Source organism: Pithys albifrons, chromosome 11 (genome assembly GCF_047495875.1).
Source record: "Pithys albifrons albifrons isolate INPA30051 chromosome 11, PitAlb_v1, whole genome shotgun sequence".
Classification (NCBI taxonomy): domain Eukaryota; kingdom Metazoa; phylum Chordata; class Aves; order Passeriformes; family Thamnophilidae; genus Pithys; species Pithys albifrons.
In genome coordinates this window covers 15,076,142-15,093,670 of record NC_092468.1, presented here as the reverse complement: position 1 = coordinate 15,093,670, position 17,529 = coordinate 15,076,142, and the positions used below count along the sequence as shown (strand labels likewise).

At 45.3% G+C, this 17,529-nt stretch overlaps 1 protein-coding gene across 4 annotated transcripts in view; it reads left to right on the top strand.

Moving 5' to 3' along the window:
- The window catches only part of CCDC50 (coiled-coil domain containing 50), a 42,767-nt gene extending 29,551 nt beyond the window's left edge, over positions 1-13,216 (top strand). For 3 of the 4 annotated variants that reach the window (XM_071565943.1, XM_071565941.1, XM_071565944.1), the window contains exons 6-12: positions 463-1,167; positions 2,581-2,687; positions 3,252-3,296; positions 4,420-4,524; positions 5,441-5,520; positions 6,534-6,631; positions 7,650-13,216. In XM_071565943.1, coding sequence (XP_071422044.1) covers positions 463-1,167; positions 2,581-2,687; positions 3,252-3,296; positions 4,420-4,524; positions 5,441-5,520; positions 6,534-6,631; positions 7,650-7,669 — 1,160 coding nt within the window. In that variant the 3' untranslated portion in view covers positions 7,670-13,216. The remainder of the gene's footprint in view (positions 1-462; positions 1,168-2,580; positions 2,688-3,251; positions 3,297-4,419; positions 4,525-5,440; positions 5,521-6,533; positions 6,632-7,649) is intronic. The other variant, XM_071565945.1, reaches the window with a different exon arrangement.
- Positions 13,217-17,529: the final 4,313 nt, after the last annotated feature.

The following is a 17,529-nucleotide window of genomic DNA, read 5'->3' as shown; positions in this document are numbered from 1 at the left end:
CCTATCCTTACACCCCACATTGTCTCCCAGCCTTCCCTACATCTTCTGCCCTTCTTTGCAAACCTTTCTCAGGTGGTTTCAGGATCCTGCAGCAGTGATGTGTCATCAGAAGAAGAGTTGCTCTCTTGGCTGTTTTTCAGCTCCGGTTGCATCATTAAAAGTCGTTTGTATCCATATTGGCTTGTCCTGTCTAGCAGGTGCTCAGACACTTTTGGGCTGGACCTGTGCTTTCTGCTCCAGCCTCGTTGCCTCCTGTGCTGCCCTGCTGCCATCTCACTCTGTCCCCTGTTGTGTCGTGCAAGCATTATCTGTCCCTGTTATTTTTTCTGCCCCCATCATGCTTTGCCTGCCTTTTCAGCTTCTTACATCAAGCTCCCCATCTGCCTGCTGTGAGTCTGGCCTTGGAACCATCTTTAACCCCTGCACCACTAACCCACTCGTTGTTTGTCCCCGATTGCTCAGAGCACCCTTGGCGTGACCCGAGGGAGCAGGTTTGTGAGCCTCGCAGGGCACAGAGTCATGACAGGCGCAGGCACCAGCAGAGAGAGCGCAGAGGACCTCCCTCGCCTTTGTCTGACAGTGTCTCCAAACGTGGGCACTCCATCTCAGAGGATCGTCGGAGGTCTCCTCAACAGAGAGAGGCCAGCAATGGCCATCGGCAGGAGTGGAAAACAGCCAGCCAAGGAAGGTCCAGGAGACATCCCAGCCTTGACCTGGAGAGGGAGGCTGAGCACAGTGCCTATGATCACAGCAATAGCTGGGAGCTGCAGGAGAGGAGGATAGCTGGCAGGGAGAAGGCTAGGAGACCTCTCAGTCTTGACCTGGACTCAGAGCACGGACTTGCAGAAGAGGCACGGCGCAGCAGAAAGCCACCAAGGCAAGACAGAGAAAAACAGTTTCCCCTTCTGGAGATGGAACTGGAGGCTGAGCAGGAAACCTGGCATCAGCACAGCAGCCGGGTGGTGCACCCTGAAAAACACAAATCTCGCTATCAGGGCCAGTCGTCACACAGGATGGTACATGATGAGAAGCTCCATGATGCTGAATTTAGAGATGATCATAGAAGGGGTAGGGCAAGAGACGGCAAAAGAGGAGGACACAGGAAACATTCCCCCTCCTCACATGCTTTGACCCAGGGGAAGGTTGGAGACTGCCAGCGAGACTCAGGTAACCAGGTGATGGGTCCGTATGTGTGAGGATGGACCTTTGTGTGCCCCATACTGGTATCTGAAGTATGTGTAGTTTTCTTTGAAGATACTTTTCTCCAGTATCTACCTGCAGTGTGTACACAGTTAATCCTGCCCAGGTTCCCCTTGATGTAACAGAATTTCTCTTATCCATAAATGTTCTTACTCTGTCTGTGTCCTGATGTTTCATGGCATTGAAGAGGATTATTGGAAATGGTGCCCTTGGTATCATGTTATTTTAAAAAAAACTCCTCCCCTCAACCCCCCCCCCCAAAAAAAAAACCAAACAAAAACAACCACTTCTAGCTTTTGTTTTGAGATGGAGGACTGTAAGTGAAGGCACTTTGCTTAAGCACAAAAAACTCAGCAATGTTTGTCCACTTCCTGTTGAAAACCCTGATGGCAATTTAATCAGTTAATTTTGTGCAAAGTTCAATACTGACACTGCGTATCCAACTGGCTCTATACGTAAGACGGACTTCTTGTCATATTCTGTACAAGGGAATTTTCTGGGAAATGTGTACCTGTGTAGTTCTTGTTCAGTAATACTTGGGGACTGGGGACTTTAAAGATCCAGAACCATCTTTCTCCTTTTAAAACCACACTTAAGTAGGGGTGACCTCGTGGAAGTAGCAGTTTACAAATTTGGATCTATGTCTATCACATCATGGGGAAATTTATGCCTTAAGCCACTTAACTGATTTTCACATGGATAAGGGGAGGATGATAATGTGTGTCTGTCTCTGGAGATACTGGAGCAAATATTCTTCCTCCTTGTAATAAGATAGCCTTCTGTAGGGAAGTGGAAGGTGTTAATCAGGTTTATCTTTAAAATAACAAAACTCCATATACTCAAAGCAAGAACTGAATATTATATGAACCTTAAAAATGCTTACTTGGCTGTTTTCTCATTGAATTGTAAAATTCATAGGTCATGCCAAGGAATAAATAGTCTGAAACCTCATGTGAGCCTGTCCCAGGCAACCTTTGCAGCACATGGTGCTCCAGCAGTGCGTTCAGACTCTGCTGTGCTCATAAACAGGCGCTGGGCTGCTTTCTGCTGCCCAGTTTTGCCAGTGTATCTGTATCCATGCAGAGTGTGACAATTCCTTTGCTAGCATTGCTGTCAACAAAGACCTCAAGGGACATGTCCTCTTCTGCCATAGAGTTGCGTTTGTCTTGTAAGACATGGTGTATCAGGTATTTCTGTGTGCATAGAGAAACCTCCCCAAGGTGTGGTGCATTCAAACCAGCTGTGTGGCAGGAACGCTGTCATTGTCTCTGGTTCTCTTGAGTGGGGCTTTTGCAGATGGCTGAGGAAAACCTGGGGTTCTCCTTACTCAAAGCATTTGGAGAGTGGTTGATTTGTTTGTTTTCTCTCACAATCTTGTAGGCACTAATTTGAGGGGAATGAAGCAAGCCATGTATGATGTACCCCGAATGGAACAAGAATTGTCTGATGCAGAGATTGCTCGGAAGCTGCAGGAGGAAGAGCTCCTGGTAAGTGGAGAGGATGCATTAGTCAGCTTGTAGGAACTAAGGTAACCCCCGGTGACAGCTTTAATTTGTAAACCTTTTATTTATATACAAGAGTGCCTTTAAGATGTAAAGTCCTACTATCCATTGTGGTAATTACCTTTATCTTCCATGCACATACATATGGAAGTAACGCCCTATTTTTTGAAATAAACACCCCAAAATATATTGTTGAAGCACAGTGATATTAAATGAATGTTTCCAGGCAGGTAAAGGTGGCTTGTAGTTAGTGTGGTCAGCCCAGAAGTGAGAGAGGCCAGTGCCCATCTTTGAGAAGGGAGGACAGCAAAGTGGGAAATACATTGTGGTGTGGTCTGGCAGATATATGAGGGCAAAATTCAGCTGAAAAGCTGAAATGACAGTTTGGTGTTGGGTTGTAAGTATTGAGGTAACTACTGGAGAGGATGGTAGTGTATTTGTATGGGCACCTACTTGCCCTGCCCAATAGGTTAATGAGTATGAATAGTTAAGAAATATTACTCTTTTGTTTCTGTTTTTTCTTCCCCCACCTTTTTTTCTTTTCCCCAGGCTAATGAGGAAGATCAGAAGGCAGCTCAAGTAGCCCAAGATGAGGTGAGCAGCAAGTCAAATATTTGTGGAATTCCTTTGCTTGTGTAAGCTGCTAAATGCCACTTGTTCCCTCTGACCCTCCTTGTAGGGGAAGCTGGGAGCTCTAATGGGTTTTGCTCCTACCTGAGTTTCATGTATATGTTCAGGCTGGCCAAGTAGAGCTGCACTGCCTGTTGCAGCCATGACAAAGGAAGGAAGTTCATAGTTCTGTAAGAGCATTTCTTTTCTAATCTGTAAGGGAGACTACCCAAGATGCTGTGAGATGAACCACCTCTCCCATTAAGGAAAAGGAATAGAGAGCAGAAAGGCTCTGAAAATGCAGTTCTGGCAAATCAGGGATCTGCTGCGCATGCTGCATGATATCAGTCTTAATTTTCCCTGTCACTTGACTTCTGATCATGAATGGATGAAATCCTGGATTTGCACCCTTCTCATTCAACAGCTATCCATGGGAAACTTATCCAAACCCACAGTCTTGGGCTGAGCTGGCAAAATGCCAACTGCCCAATACAGAGTCAGAGCCTCCCTCCCCTTGCTGAGAAAAGGGAGAAAGGAAAAAAACTCTGGAAACTCAGAACAGGTTTAAACCCAAATTAAAAGAGAAAACTAAAAGAAAACTACAATATAATACACTTACACAAGTTAGAAATAGCAAGAAATAACTCCCCACTCCCCATTGAACACAAATCCCACCATTCTAACTACAAGTCACTCTGGAGAACACAATTCCCCAGGGACAAACCCAAACAGAGAGAAGGACTAAGAACAAACATTTTAGTTCCCTAAGATAACATGGTGGTGAGCCAGTGCTCTGGGCCTGGTCCTCCTGTCCCTCTTGGGACGGCACAGTGCGTCCTTCTGGGTCTAAGACAAAGACCAAAAGAGACAGAAGCTCCTCCTCTCTCTCTTTTTATACCTCTTGACACTTCTTGATGATGTCAGATGATATGAAATACCTCTTTGGTTGCTTAAGTCAGGTGATGGTTGTCCCTTCTAATCTATGTCACATTCGTTAGGCCTGATGAATTGGAATCTAGCTAAGGCCTAGCTGAAACTAAAGCCAAAACTACCACACCCACAAGAGCAGTAAAAGTGTCTGAGGCACTGACTGTGTTTTCCCTCCTAGGAAATTGCTCGACTCTTGATGGCTGAGGAGAAAAAGGCTTTAAGGAAAGAGAAAGAGAGAGAAAAGTCTTCCTTTGAAAAGAGGAGGCATGATCAGGATTGGAAGGTATGTCAAGCTTCAGAAGGCACCACAGATAAGGTGCTATAATGTTCTTCCCATTTCCAGAGGGCAGTGAGTGTGTGTGGTGAGAGCAAAAGGTGGTGGTGCATCCAGAGGGTGGTATTACTGTCTGTTCCCAAGCCTTTTGGAGCCATTTCATTGATTAGATGCTTTTGGCTTCAGTCTCAAGCAAGGTAAGCCTTTGGCTCTGGCCCTAGAGATTGGCAGTAGATGTCACAGCACCTTGTGGCCTCCTTGAAGCACTTTCTGACCTTCTGGTGCAGGATCTTATGTCTGCTGAAATCCTGACTAGCAACAAAAGCAGTAGTTGGTTCTGTTTGTATAAGGGTTAGCAGCTGCTTCAGTTGTGACTCTGGCTCATAATAAAATTGGCTGTTTAATAAAAGCACTGAGACAATTGTGCCTAGGTTTTTGCATGAGTAATACCAGAAAGGCTTGGCTGGCCAGCATGGGAGAGAATAGGAAACAGATTTCATGGTCTACACTGATAAGGTGCTAAAGGGGATGTTGTGTTAATCTTGGAGCCAGATGGAGTCAGCTCTGATGTTTTCAGCCTCCTTACTGAGTTTAAGTGGTTGCAGAAGCACAGCTGCATGCAGCTGGTCCCCTGTGCTCAGCCAGCCGTGTGCACAGTCATTACACACTGACTGTGTTTGACCCCAGCTTTGGGACGGTCCCCCAGAGCTGTCACGTATTTAGTGCAAAAATAGAGTTTGGCTCAGCAAGGCTGAGTTTTGTTTACTGGAAGCTACTCCTGGTGCTGCTATTTGCAAGTCTGGCTGTAGTTAATTGTGTGTATAAACCACGCACAAAAGGACTGCATGGAGCTGTGTCAGCCTCAGTGCACTGGTCGGTTTCTTGCAAGGCACACAGATGAACTGACATCCCTCCTTCCCATCAGCCTGATGCAGGCGATTCCACGCGCTCAAGGTCAAGAGAAGGGCCTGACACTCAGCGACACAGAAGTGACAGGTCTTCAAGGTGAGCTTGAACTGGCTGGCAAAAATGGGAAAATGTAGTCTGGAAGCTGCTGAGAAGCTGAATCTTAGATAGGAGTTGTGGGATGACCAGCCTGACCCACCAACAAGGGAACTGGTGGAGGGCAGAGGTTTTAGCACTGAAAGGAGATGGAGGGCACAGAGCTAGTGAGGTGTTTGACATGCATCACTCATTGTGCTTATGGCATTTGTCCATATTTGTCTCCATGCCTGGTGCTGATGGAGATTGATGAGCTTGTGCAGTGACATTTGTTAAATGGCAGAGAAACATTGAGAGGGTTAAAGAGCTTCTGGGGATGTGAAAACAAATGTCATCTTTGGGCAGGAAGGAGTAATCACCGTGCATTTGCCCAGCTGCTCCTTTGGATCCTTGCTTCTGTACACAACTCTCACTGCTACTTGTGGCCACCCCCCTGCAAGCGTGTTGTACTTTGAGGTGCCTCATCCCAGACTGGGAACGTGCTGTACCCAGTGCTCCTTTTGAATTCCCTGATATTCTGGCTCAATGCCCCTCATGAGGGACTGGACCCTGGAAGTGACCCTGGTGGGTTTGGTTTCCATTCCAGAAAGGAGACTAGAAATTCTTGTTGAATTTGCAGAAGAAACAACAAATGACATTTGCAGGTCGACTCTGAAGAGGGATTGTATTAAAATACTCTGGGGCTAAAACTGAACAAGCATTAAATACTTCAAAATGTTGCTCTTTTGAGTGAGGTTTGCATCAGACTTCATAGTGGAAATTCTTTATTTCCTGACAACTTGCAACCGTTATTAAATAAAAGAGGTCTGTGAGAAGCAGTAAATACTGTGCATTTCTCACTGCAGAAACAGTAACAGGCTGTGCTCAGAGGAGCTGCTCTGCATGTAGAAAGTCTGGGCCAGGCACAGTTTGCATCAAACTGACAGTGATAGACTAGACAGCTGAGATGTTGCTTTTGCCACACTGTTATGCCTTTGAGCTATTTCCCAACACTCCTTTTGCCCTGTGCTTGGCAGGTCACAGCCTCTCCTCGATGACTCTGAACACTCTCGATATTACACAAGCCAACCCAGCCCCTTGCGCCAGATCCCCAAACCTGAGCACTCTCCTAAAGGTAGGATCAGTCCCAGGGCTGCCCCAGCACTGGGATTATTGTGAGCTGTTTTCCTCAAACAAGCTGCCTGTAGGACAAAGTATTTGAGAGTTATGCTAGTAGAGAAGAGGAGTGGGTATTACTACCCCAGCAGGCAGGTAATGCTGGTCACTGTTTGGGCTGTACTGGCTGAGCACGTTGTAGGCTGAAAGGTTTAAAAAGCTGAATTGATTTGCCTGGAGTTGTCAAACTGTTGTTTGCATGTCCTCCATGATCTCTTAATGATGAATGACTGTAAATGCAGGCAGCAAATGATGGAGAAATGACATGAAGGCAATGACATGATGGACTCTAGGTGACTCAGTAGTATCAAACAATCCAAGACAACCTCACCCTGTCACCTGTCTGGTAGGTGGGTGGATGGGATGATCAGACAGAAGCTTGTCCTGAGAAGAGGCTTGTTTTGTTCCTGTAGCATCTCAGCACTGCTTTATTGGCATGTTTCCTGAAATCATGGCACAGAGCAATGTTGTTGGGGTCAGCCTGCAGTTTTTTAAAATCTGAATACCAGTTGTGTGAGTTATCTGTAGTCTCTGGGGAAGGAAAGGAGCAATCAGAATTTAACTCAGTCTCTCAGATTTCTTACAGCTCCACTGTTGTGACTTAAATGTGGACTCTTTTCTTTCTGAAACTTAAAGCTGGGAAACTTTTGTTCTGTCTTCATCAAGCAAATTGCAATGTTAGAGCGCTTCATAGGATCTGTAAGCCCAGTGTCTGTTCAATTTTCTTTAGTGTGACTGTGCAGTGGGGCTGCAGCACCGTTCCCACCCTAGAAGAAATGTGTCTACCTGTCTTGTTGATCCTTTTGCTTAAGTAATGAAACAAGTGGTTTTTATTTTGCCCTTTGACTTTACCAGTGCCCTAGAAGTCAGGCAGATGGACAAGTGGGCATGACAAGTAAAATATAACTGCAGGTAGTAATTTCTTCCCCAGAGTCTAGCCTCACATATTTTTTTTTCCTTTCTGTTTTGTTTTCCAGGTTCCCGTAGGAAGCAGTAAACTGTACTAGCCTTTGCTTTGGTACTGACTCTTCTGTAGCAAACATTACTGGAATTGCCAGGCAACTTTCTTGATTCCTGACCTGATGGGAGGCCCACCCTCCACTCCTGGGATCATCTCTTTAAGTGTCATCATATTAAGGAAAATTGTTCAGTTCAACTTCTTACTTGTCTGTGATGACTGAAGCAGTGCAGTATAATCTAGCTGCTGTTGAGCTGTATGAGTCGACCAGCTGGCTTAACAGCTCCTTCATACATTTTTTTGAGCCTTTCCTTTTATTTTTAAGCTTTGGCTGGGGCTTTGACAAATAGAACAAACTGAGATGCATGTACAGTGGAGGAGAATAAAAGAAATGAGTTGGGTTATAACAGTGTGGCAGAATGTCAGAAGTACAAGTCCTTTCTGTATTAGGATGAGTTAGCAAAGAGAGTTATAAGAGGAAATGTGTTTCTTCCTTTGTTGGATAAGACAGCTGACCCAACCTGGCAGCCATACTAGCTTGCAAGAAGGAGAGCACATTTTCAAATACACACCAGCTAAAACCAGACCCTGGGACTGGTGATGAAGAATTTGCCTATGGAACAGAATTTTTTAACTGCTGTATTTCTTTCTAGGGTTTCCAACAATCTGGACAGTGTGTGTAACTAGGCATTTAGCTCCAGGGTATAGGATAGAACAGTTGAAAGGAAGACAGTTTCAACTGACATTAGACCTTGTGTGCATGCTCAGGAGTTCAGGAAGCTGTGAGTTGTGGTTTGGGAAGACTCATACATGTCTGAACAGACATTTGTGGTCACCTACATTGAGCTTCAGTGTGATAGAAGCCAAGGAATTTCACTGAAGCCAAGTAGGATCTCCTGTAACTCGGTTGCTGATGCCCTTGGGTACAGTAACTTGCGTCTGAACCTGTATGTGTCTTGGAAACATGGGGCTGAAGGAGGGCCATGTAGGTATTGAATTCAAAATGTATAGTTACAGGCAACTTGACTGAGACACAGAGTGCCAAATGGTCCACATGATGTTTCTGCTGACTGCTTTCCCTCTACTGTGCTCCATCCAGCACACCAGGCAGACTCCAGTCAGAAATAAAAAAATTACTGCTCTCTAGGACTTAGCAGGGTCCACAGGTTGATTATCTGTATAGATTTGCCAATGCAGTGATTCCCTCCTTCCACTTTGATGGCTTTCCATTCTTTGAAAATCATTTTTCTCTTGCTCAAACAAATAGCCTTTTCTTTTGGCCTCTTCTCATTTCAATTGTTTTGTCTTTTTAATAATTTTTTTGCCATTGTTTTCAAGTGTATTTGTAAACTACAAAGCTGAACCTTTGGACACTGGCTTGTAATCTGTTCAGCTACTACAGGCAGGTTATTCATGTACCAGTGCAGTTCACAACAGTGAGCTTGGCTGCCTTGCCCCTGCAGCCCAGCTTCCTTAGTACCCAGCACTGTGTCTGTCCTGCCATGCTCTTTGTTGTCTGCTGGCAGCTGCGGTGCTGCCACTGGCTTTGCACAGCAGAGGAGGCAAAGCTGTGACTGTACTTGCCCTCAACCACTGATCTGTCTGGGAAGGGAGCCTTGACAGCTCTGTGGACCTGTAAGAAATTGGAAGAGAGCATGGCTGTCTGCTGTTTCTCTAGTGCACAGTTCAAGCCCTGAGACAGCTGTAAGGTTTTAACCTTGGCTCTTGCCCTTTATTGGGGTAGTTCCTGGGCCAAACCTAGGAAGACAAAGAAGAACTGCATAACCCCCTATAGAGCTCTGCTCTGTGTATACACTAGTCAGAAACCTTGTAACATAGGACTTTGTGCATCAGCAGCATCCTGCTACCTGCATACCCTTGCTTCTAGACTGTAAGTTTACTCACTTGCATGAACCCTTAAGTGACTTGAAAGGTCTCGTTTGCTTGCTGCTGCTTCTCAGGAAATATCCCAGCCAGCAGCTAGATTTTACTCTCCTTGCCATGTTCCCTCTTCTCATTCTGTCTTTGTCCATTCAGAAGTGTTAATGTTGTTTACAAGGATCCAGAAAAATAACAGCATAGACCCTATTTTTCCTCCTTCTTGTTTGTTTGATAACGGCCCAGTGTAGCAACCTGATCTACCAAGATTTTATTTGTAAAAATTTATTTTTGTATTTCATGTAACAGTCAAAATTTCTACTGCTGAAAATGCCTTTTTTTTTTCTGTGGGCTTTTTCCTTCCATTGCCATCAGAGTAAGTATTCTTGTGAAGTGAACACCTGGTACGGTTTTGTGAATTAACACTTCTTACAGACACTCTAGTCTAGACATTGCTTCTTGTATCACCTGGTGCACTTGTGAAAACTGGATGGGGAAAAGTCCTGCCAAATCAGAAAGTAGTTGAGCTTTGTACTTGCTGTGCTTGCAGAAAACTGGTGACCCTCTGCAAAAGGCAAAGGGAAGTTGCCAGCTAGGAATTCAGTGCTCCATGGGCCTCTGTAGCTGGCCACGATGGACTTTCTGGCATTGCACTTGGCTGATGTAACTTTTATCTTATCCTAATCAGAAGAGTCATGTGAGCCCTCTGACACTTGAAGAACCTGTTAATTCAAGTTGTTGACTTCAATGGCAGTGAGTAGAAACAATGTGAGAGAAAACACTGGTTGGTTTAGTTTGGAAGCTGGGTAGAGTCTGAAGAACACCTCAGTGCCTACTCTGTGGAGTTGCAGGATCTCCTTAATGGCCTCCAGTCAAGTTCTCCAGCCATGGCAGCAAGAGACAGAAACCGAAGGAAACGATCCCAGGAGCATCTGCTGCTTCCTTGGATGCCTTTGGGAAGTGCTGAATGCTTTATGGGCTGTTTTGCTCTGTATCCTCTCTTCATCTGTATCTTTTTATTCTTAATCCCTACCTTTATTCATTTACTGTCCCTTTGAAGCGTTTCTTGTGTTATATTTTTCCATAGCCCTTGCAAAAAGGGGAACCCCAAGGTTTTGTTAGAAGGGGCTGACACCTGTTGAGAGAGAGAGAAATGCTAGCAATGGCAGCTGAGGAAAGCAGGTAGTAAATGGGGTATAAACAGCAATTGTTCATCTCATATACGTTGGGGACTTCATGCAGTGATACAGGTTTGAGACTTCCTGAGGCAAAGGTTGCAACTGGACTTTGCATGTTTAGTGATCACTTCTGGAAAGCATTTCCATGGTCCCACTGAAGTCAGCAAGAGTTAAGATCATGGATGAACAAGGAGCCAATTCCCTCTAAGCTCAGCAGCCACAGTTCTGCTGAGAGTCAAGAAGGTGCAGCTGGTGTAGGCAAGATGCAAAATATCAACACCTTGTACATGTGTCCCTGAAAAGAGTCACAGTGAAGCTGATCTTTTAAAAAGAAACACTCAGAGCAATATTTCCTTCCTGTGACAGAAAAATATTTCAGTATCTTTTTTCTCTTGCCGAGTTTTAGTATCTTTGCCTACCAGTTTGCTCTGGATTTATTAGCATGTAGGAGCCCTTGCTGGGACACCTGCCCAGGTTGTTCAGGTCTTGCATTCCTTTCTCACTCTGTGCATTAACAAGGCATCAAGCACCACGTGGAAAATTCATCTCTGTGAAATCCTGGTACTTCCTAATCTTCCTAGTTGGCACATCTCAGCCATAGGAGCTCTCACCACCTCCTCACCTCCGTCCAAAGCACAATGGTCTGCAGAAGAGAGGTCAGGTGAACTGGAGGGATCGTGCCTTACATGCAGGGATACTCATTGTCTTCAGCAGGCTGATCGGAGTCGCCTTGCTATGAAACACTGTCTTAATGTGGACTGTACAGCTTTCTGCAGCAAGAAGCAGTTGTCGTCTCGTGGATAGATCCAACAGGTTAATTTTGTGGGTTTTTTTAAAGACTTCATGGTTTTGAACTTGGTGGGGTGAGAAAATATCAACTCTTAGGGAATAAATGAAGTCTCATCATTAAATTTCTCCTCTTGGGGAGGAAGGATTGAAGTTACAGATGCTGCAGTCTGCTTCACTCTGTAAAAGGGATCTTGTATGTACAGTATTTTTATATCTCTGCATTCCCACCTGTCAGGATTTGAATCAGGATTGATAACATTCTCTACTTGTGGAAAAAAATGGATTGTTATTTTTACAGTGCTAGACCTTTGTGTGTTTATTTTGTGCCAAATTACACCCACTGTTACATTCTAGTGTTTTCATTCAGTTTATTGCTATGGATCAATGTGTATATTATATATTTTTATTATCCAGGTTTTTATTTTAATTCATACTATCCTGTATACAAACTAACTGTGGATTCCTAATTTATATATATTAAGGGGAGCACTTGGAGACAGTGTGAGGATTCCCCTACTTAGTTTACACTCTTGTAATTTAGCACCGCCAGTCCATGAAACTCATTGCTTCTTATACAGAACAATATCCTGGCTGTCTGTCCCCCTGAGCAGACAGCTCCTGCTGTCCCTCACAGCAACACAGGCACTGCATGACTGTATGAGATGCCCATCCATCCAAGCTACAAGCTGTGCTTCGGTTCCTATTGCAACTGAGCTCAGTGCTGTCCTGCTCCTGGCATTGATGCCTAGGAAGGTGCTGCAGCAGGAATTCTGTCAGGGTGGTGTCTTTGAGGTTTACTCTGCTCTGTGTGCACCCCCAGATGATGGACAGTTGGTTTTGCCCCACTCTGCCGAGATGTTCAGGGCTTAGTTTCGCAGTTGCTTTGGGAGGTGGGTGTGAGACATAGTGCTGAGGCACAGTGGTGTCCCTCACATGAAGTATACCACAGGTAGTTTGTGGCATAAACCGACAGAGGTCCCAGTTTACTCTTAAATGTGCTGTAGCACATTTGTGGCTGTGCAGCACTGCTGTGGAGGCACAGGCTGTGCTGCACACATGTGCCCCTTGGACTGCTGTGCCCAGGACAGGCTACGAGACATGGGATTTGTGTTGAGAAAGCTGCCCTAACCTCAGCATCTGGGCTGGAGATATTATCAGTCACCTCCTCCCCATCAGTAGCACAGGGCAAAGCTTAGCTGTGCAATTTGGCCTCTTCCAGGAGAGTTCCAGAGAGGACAGTGGCACACACAAATGAGTATTTTCTACTTCATGGTAAACAAGTTCCACTGTATCAGTGTTCACTCTTAGACTCCATGGTCTGTCTCCAGCTGCATCTGTGCACTGCAATATAGTTAATTGCAACTACAGCTGTCTCATTTAGCTTTTCAGGGTAAACTTTCAGTCTGTTGCAATGTGGATTACTCAGAAAGTGTAAATTCCTCAGAGCTGCAAGTGTGCCCTGGGTTGTAACAGTTAATCCTTAAATATAAATTGCGCACTGACAATAATCTCTCTATGCAAACCTATTCTTGTTTTTGTTTTTGACTGTTCATTCTATAATTTTACCAGGTTTGGCATAGAACTTCTGAATGACATTTAACCAAAGTATCATGTCTTTGTGTGTGTGTGTGTGTTTGTGTATAGCATGTTTTGCTTTATACTCCTGAATTCTCATTGAATGTAAAGGGAACATTGCCTTGCCCATTTTGTTCAATAAACCGCTGTATTTTGTTATCCACCACATCCTTCTGTCCCTTTGTGTGATTTTCTGGAAACACCAAAGCGGGTTACACAAAAGCAGAAGAAAACAACACTTTGTTCCACCCTTTGTTCCTGCTTCTACCAATAATTACGTTCTTCCACTGTAATAGATGTAGCAAATAAACAAATTTGTATTTAATTTGATTATTTTGTAGACAGACAGATGGAAAAAAGGCTATGTAATATCTTGGAAAGGATCTGGACTGTTTCATTTCCTGAGACCGTGATACCAAAAAATAAAGCAGTATAATTGTTTGCAAGGGTAGAATGCTCTTTCTTATTTCATTAACATGGTTTTTAAGTTTACAAAAAGCCTCCTTGAAGATTCCCACAAACAACTCATACCTACAGTTGGGGACAGACGGCAGGAAGGAAACGTGGCAAATGCTCTGTGACTGAGTGCTGTCTTCAAAGGCATCAGCTTAGGGAGGTTACAAAATACAAACTCTGGATCCAAATTGTAAACCTTTTTTAAGTGTTTATTTACGCGTTTCTCTCCAATTGCTGAGCATAAGCATTGCACAGGGGAGCAGAGAGCCATTTGGCACCCCAGCATAGGGTGCATCAGGCTGTCTCTCCATGGGCCAGAGGTTTGGGTGCAGGGGTGAGTACTCTGACTCCAACTGAGTTCACTTTTGAGCTAGATTAGAGTCCTTATCTCACTACTCTAGTGCTGTAAAGTACCTTTACATCTTGACCTCCCATCACCTCCATCTTGGAGTCCCTTAGATTTTAGCAGTGAGTGGAAGTAAGAATCAGCAAGACAGACATGGCTGGCAGTGCAACAGCCTTGTGAAAACAGGGCACTCAGGAGTGCCAAGAGCTCTGCCAACTTACAACCTCTTGCAGCCTCTTGTGTAGAGTGACTGGGGTTGATCTTTTTATTCTGAAAGGCTTCTTTCATGCCAGCCTTGGCACTTGTTGAAATACTGGGCTGGGGTAGGAGGGGGACCAGCTGGAGGCCTGAGAATTATCGTTCACCTGCTGCAGTGACGCGCACACAGGGAGCTGGATGTGGGAGCTGCAAAAAACACTGAAGAGCCCTGGGAACTTCTGTCTGTATCAGAAGACTTCCTGATCTCTGAGTTTCCAAGTTGCACACTGCTCTCAGACACTGCGGGTGAATCCACTGTGCCATTGTTGGTGGATTGAGGTTTCCCAGGTATTGTCTGTCTGTGAAAAAAGGTAAGCCAATGGAGATTGCCAAAAGTCACATTGCTGGATACCCGGCAGCCTGAGTGCCCCCTTGGCTGCTTTGTCCTACACTGCAAGGTAGGAGTTGCAGGTGGCAGCTGCATTCTCCTGCCTGTGTGCATGTCCAGACCTTAATCTTCCACACAGGTCCATGCTGTGTAAACCATGGGCTCTTGCCCACAAAGACTTGTGTGCTGCTCATCCTTGGGAAGGGCTGAGCCCTCCTACAATCTGCCAATGGAAGAAACTGCAGGGCTATGAGTGCTCACACAGCAGGTAAATAAGTCACTTTTCAGGGACAGCCAGGGCCGAACTGAGCTGTGGTTTGCTGGCTCATGCATTGCTTTGGGAGCATTTGATGGTGGGTCACTTACCTGGAAGTGATGCTCCTCTTGTTCGGGAGGCAAATCATGGCTGCAGCGCGACCCAGAGCCTAAACCAGGTGGGGTATCTGAGGTACAAATTACTTGTGACAGTACACATGGTATGTAGGTACCATTCCCCATTTGTTTCCCAGAGACTTGGTAGGTTACAGCATATCTGAAGGTGGAGAACATCCCCTCTGCCATGTAAAACCCTGGTTTATTTCTGAAACTATTCCTTCTCAATTTCAATATTGAGCAAACCTAGCCCCTATATCCCAATTCCCTGCACCATCCTGCTAGCAAACAAGTGTCAGCTCCTGGCACCAGTCAGTTGTCTCAGGTCAGAGATGTCCATTACCATGATTTGTTCTTGCAGAGAGAGTGCTTTTTGAACAACACCCTGAGTCCATCCATTTTACCCTGCCTCACCCTGGTCAGAATTCCTGACACAGTTAATGGCAAAAATTAGATATAGTAAATGAGAACTGGGATCAGGCTGCAAAACAAGTTTAAAACAAGCACAGGACTTGAGTCTGGCAGCTGGCTATTTGTTGAATGTCTGTGCTTCCCTGACCCCAGAGAGCCCCAGACAAGCACCCAAGCAGCTCTGCCAAAACCTGCTCGTGTTTCATGTTATTGCTGGTGAGCAGCAGCTCTGAGTACTGACACCTCGATTTTCACAAAATCTCCTTTCCCTGGCACTGCTTTTGCCTTAGTAATAGCTCCCCTGTCCTGCCCTCTTCCCCTCAGATGGACATTCTAGCTCCATCTTGGTGACTCACCTCATGGCCTTTTGAGGCCTGGCTTCAAACACAAGCACAGTGAGCCCCTCGCTGGTGCTGGGGGCTAGAAGTCATGCTACACATGATTTCTATTTATGTATAAACAGCGTAATGCCACGTCACAGGACAATTTTTTCCTTGGCTATTTTAGACTTGGATGGTGTCTCATTTTCACATTTTATGAAAAACACAGTTGACGTGCAGCATCAAATTGTGAGTCAGAGGAACACGTGTATGTCTCACTAGTAGGGTTGATGCCCACAAGAGCAGTATAGGAGTGCATCAGCATCCCATTCCCTGGGCTAAGCATGGACCTGGGACAGGTTCTTACCCAAGAGTGCTCTACTCTTCTGCCTTTTCATCCTCCCCAGGTGCAAGCAGTGCCCAGAGGGTGATGACATGGCCATGCATGAGCACGATACCAGAGGTGCTTAGAGAATGTGAGCTTTGTTCCAGCAAGGCTGGAAAAGAGCTGATTTGTAGTTAACAGTTGCTGGTATGATGGTAGGAGGTTTGCCAAAGGGAAGTGGTGTTTGGGGAAAGTATGAGACATCCAGCTACTCAAGGTTTATTCCCACTCCTGGCACTGGCTGCCAGCTTCACACTGCGTACTACCCCAAAAAGTTCTGCCCAGCCTGTCAGGGAACACATAAACTCCACTTAGGCACTTCACTTGTGTATTTTTATTTACTTGTTAATTACTCTCAACTGCTGATCCACTGAAGGCCTGTCTGAAGGTGCATGTTAATGTTCAGAACATCCCTCATAGTGTGCAGGCAGGTCTGGAGGAAGAGATTGCTTGCACTCCCCTCTCCAAAGAAAAAGGGAAGCATCAAGAGAAGTGTTTCTCAGTGAATTTTCTTGTCTGCTAGCAAACCGAAACAGTTGGTCATACTCAAGAAGTCCTCAACTGTAGGAAGAGTCCTGTGCACAGACAGGACTGCCACTGTTGCCACGAGGAATTTATGAAAGTTGGTGCAGAGCAACTCACAGGAGAAGGGGGATACATTGTTGCAGCACCTGGGGCAAAGAGGACCCACAGCTGCTCCAAGTGTGGCCATGATTGCAGATCTGACAAGTGTGTCCTGTTGACATCTTCAGGGCATAAGAGGGATCAGAAGCAGCAGCACAGGTAAGTGGGGTGGGTAGGTCTCTGTTAATTAGAGAAAACTGGATTATCCCAACAGCAGCAGATGAGCAGGTCTTCCTGGTGCTTGCTCCTCTGGAAACCCAAGGAGTTAAATCAGCTGTGCAGAGGAGTAAGTTAGTGCCAGTTTACCTCATCCTCAAAACCACTGAAACAGCTGGCTAAAGCTGACCACTCCTGGCTCTACTGTTCTCTGTCTTCTACACTTTTAGCTGTGAAGAGACCAATGCCCTTCTGAGTTTTGGCTAACAGCAGTGGCTCTCATCAGAAGCAGGTAAGCCAAGAAAGGGTGACCTCTGTGGGACAGATACTGTTTTTGGAAGATGTCTGCTTGAAGGCAGGATGTGCTAAAGTTTGTGCGAATCACTCTGTGACCTTAAGGTGTGGTAAAACATTGCTCTGTGCAGGTTTTGACTCAGTCCCAAAGTGGCTCAGCTGTTCAAGCACAGCTCAGGGCTGAAGCATTCCCACCCAGCTTGTCAGCACGACAAACATTCAAATATCATGTGGTGATAAACTGTTTTTGCTGTCAGATGAAACTCCATTGCAGCTAACACTGGTACATCTGGACTATGAAAGGGCTTCCACCCTTTCCCCACAGTTACTGTATTATCAATTTTCTTCATGTTCCTCCTTTGAGTCAATTTATCTTAGTTTTAGTTCCAGCCATGGTGTGCAATCCAGTCCTTTCTGGAGAGAATTGTTTTCTTCCAAATATCCTTAACAAGGGATGGGAAAAATACACAGTGGTTTACCTACAAATACAGCTCTCCCTTGAGAAATGAAGAGCAAATTACAAACAAAG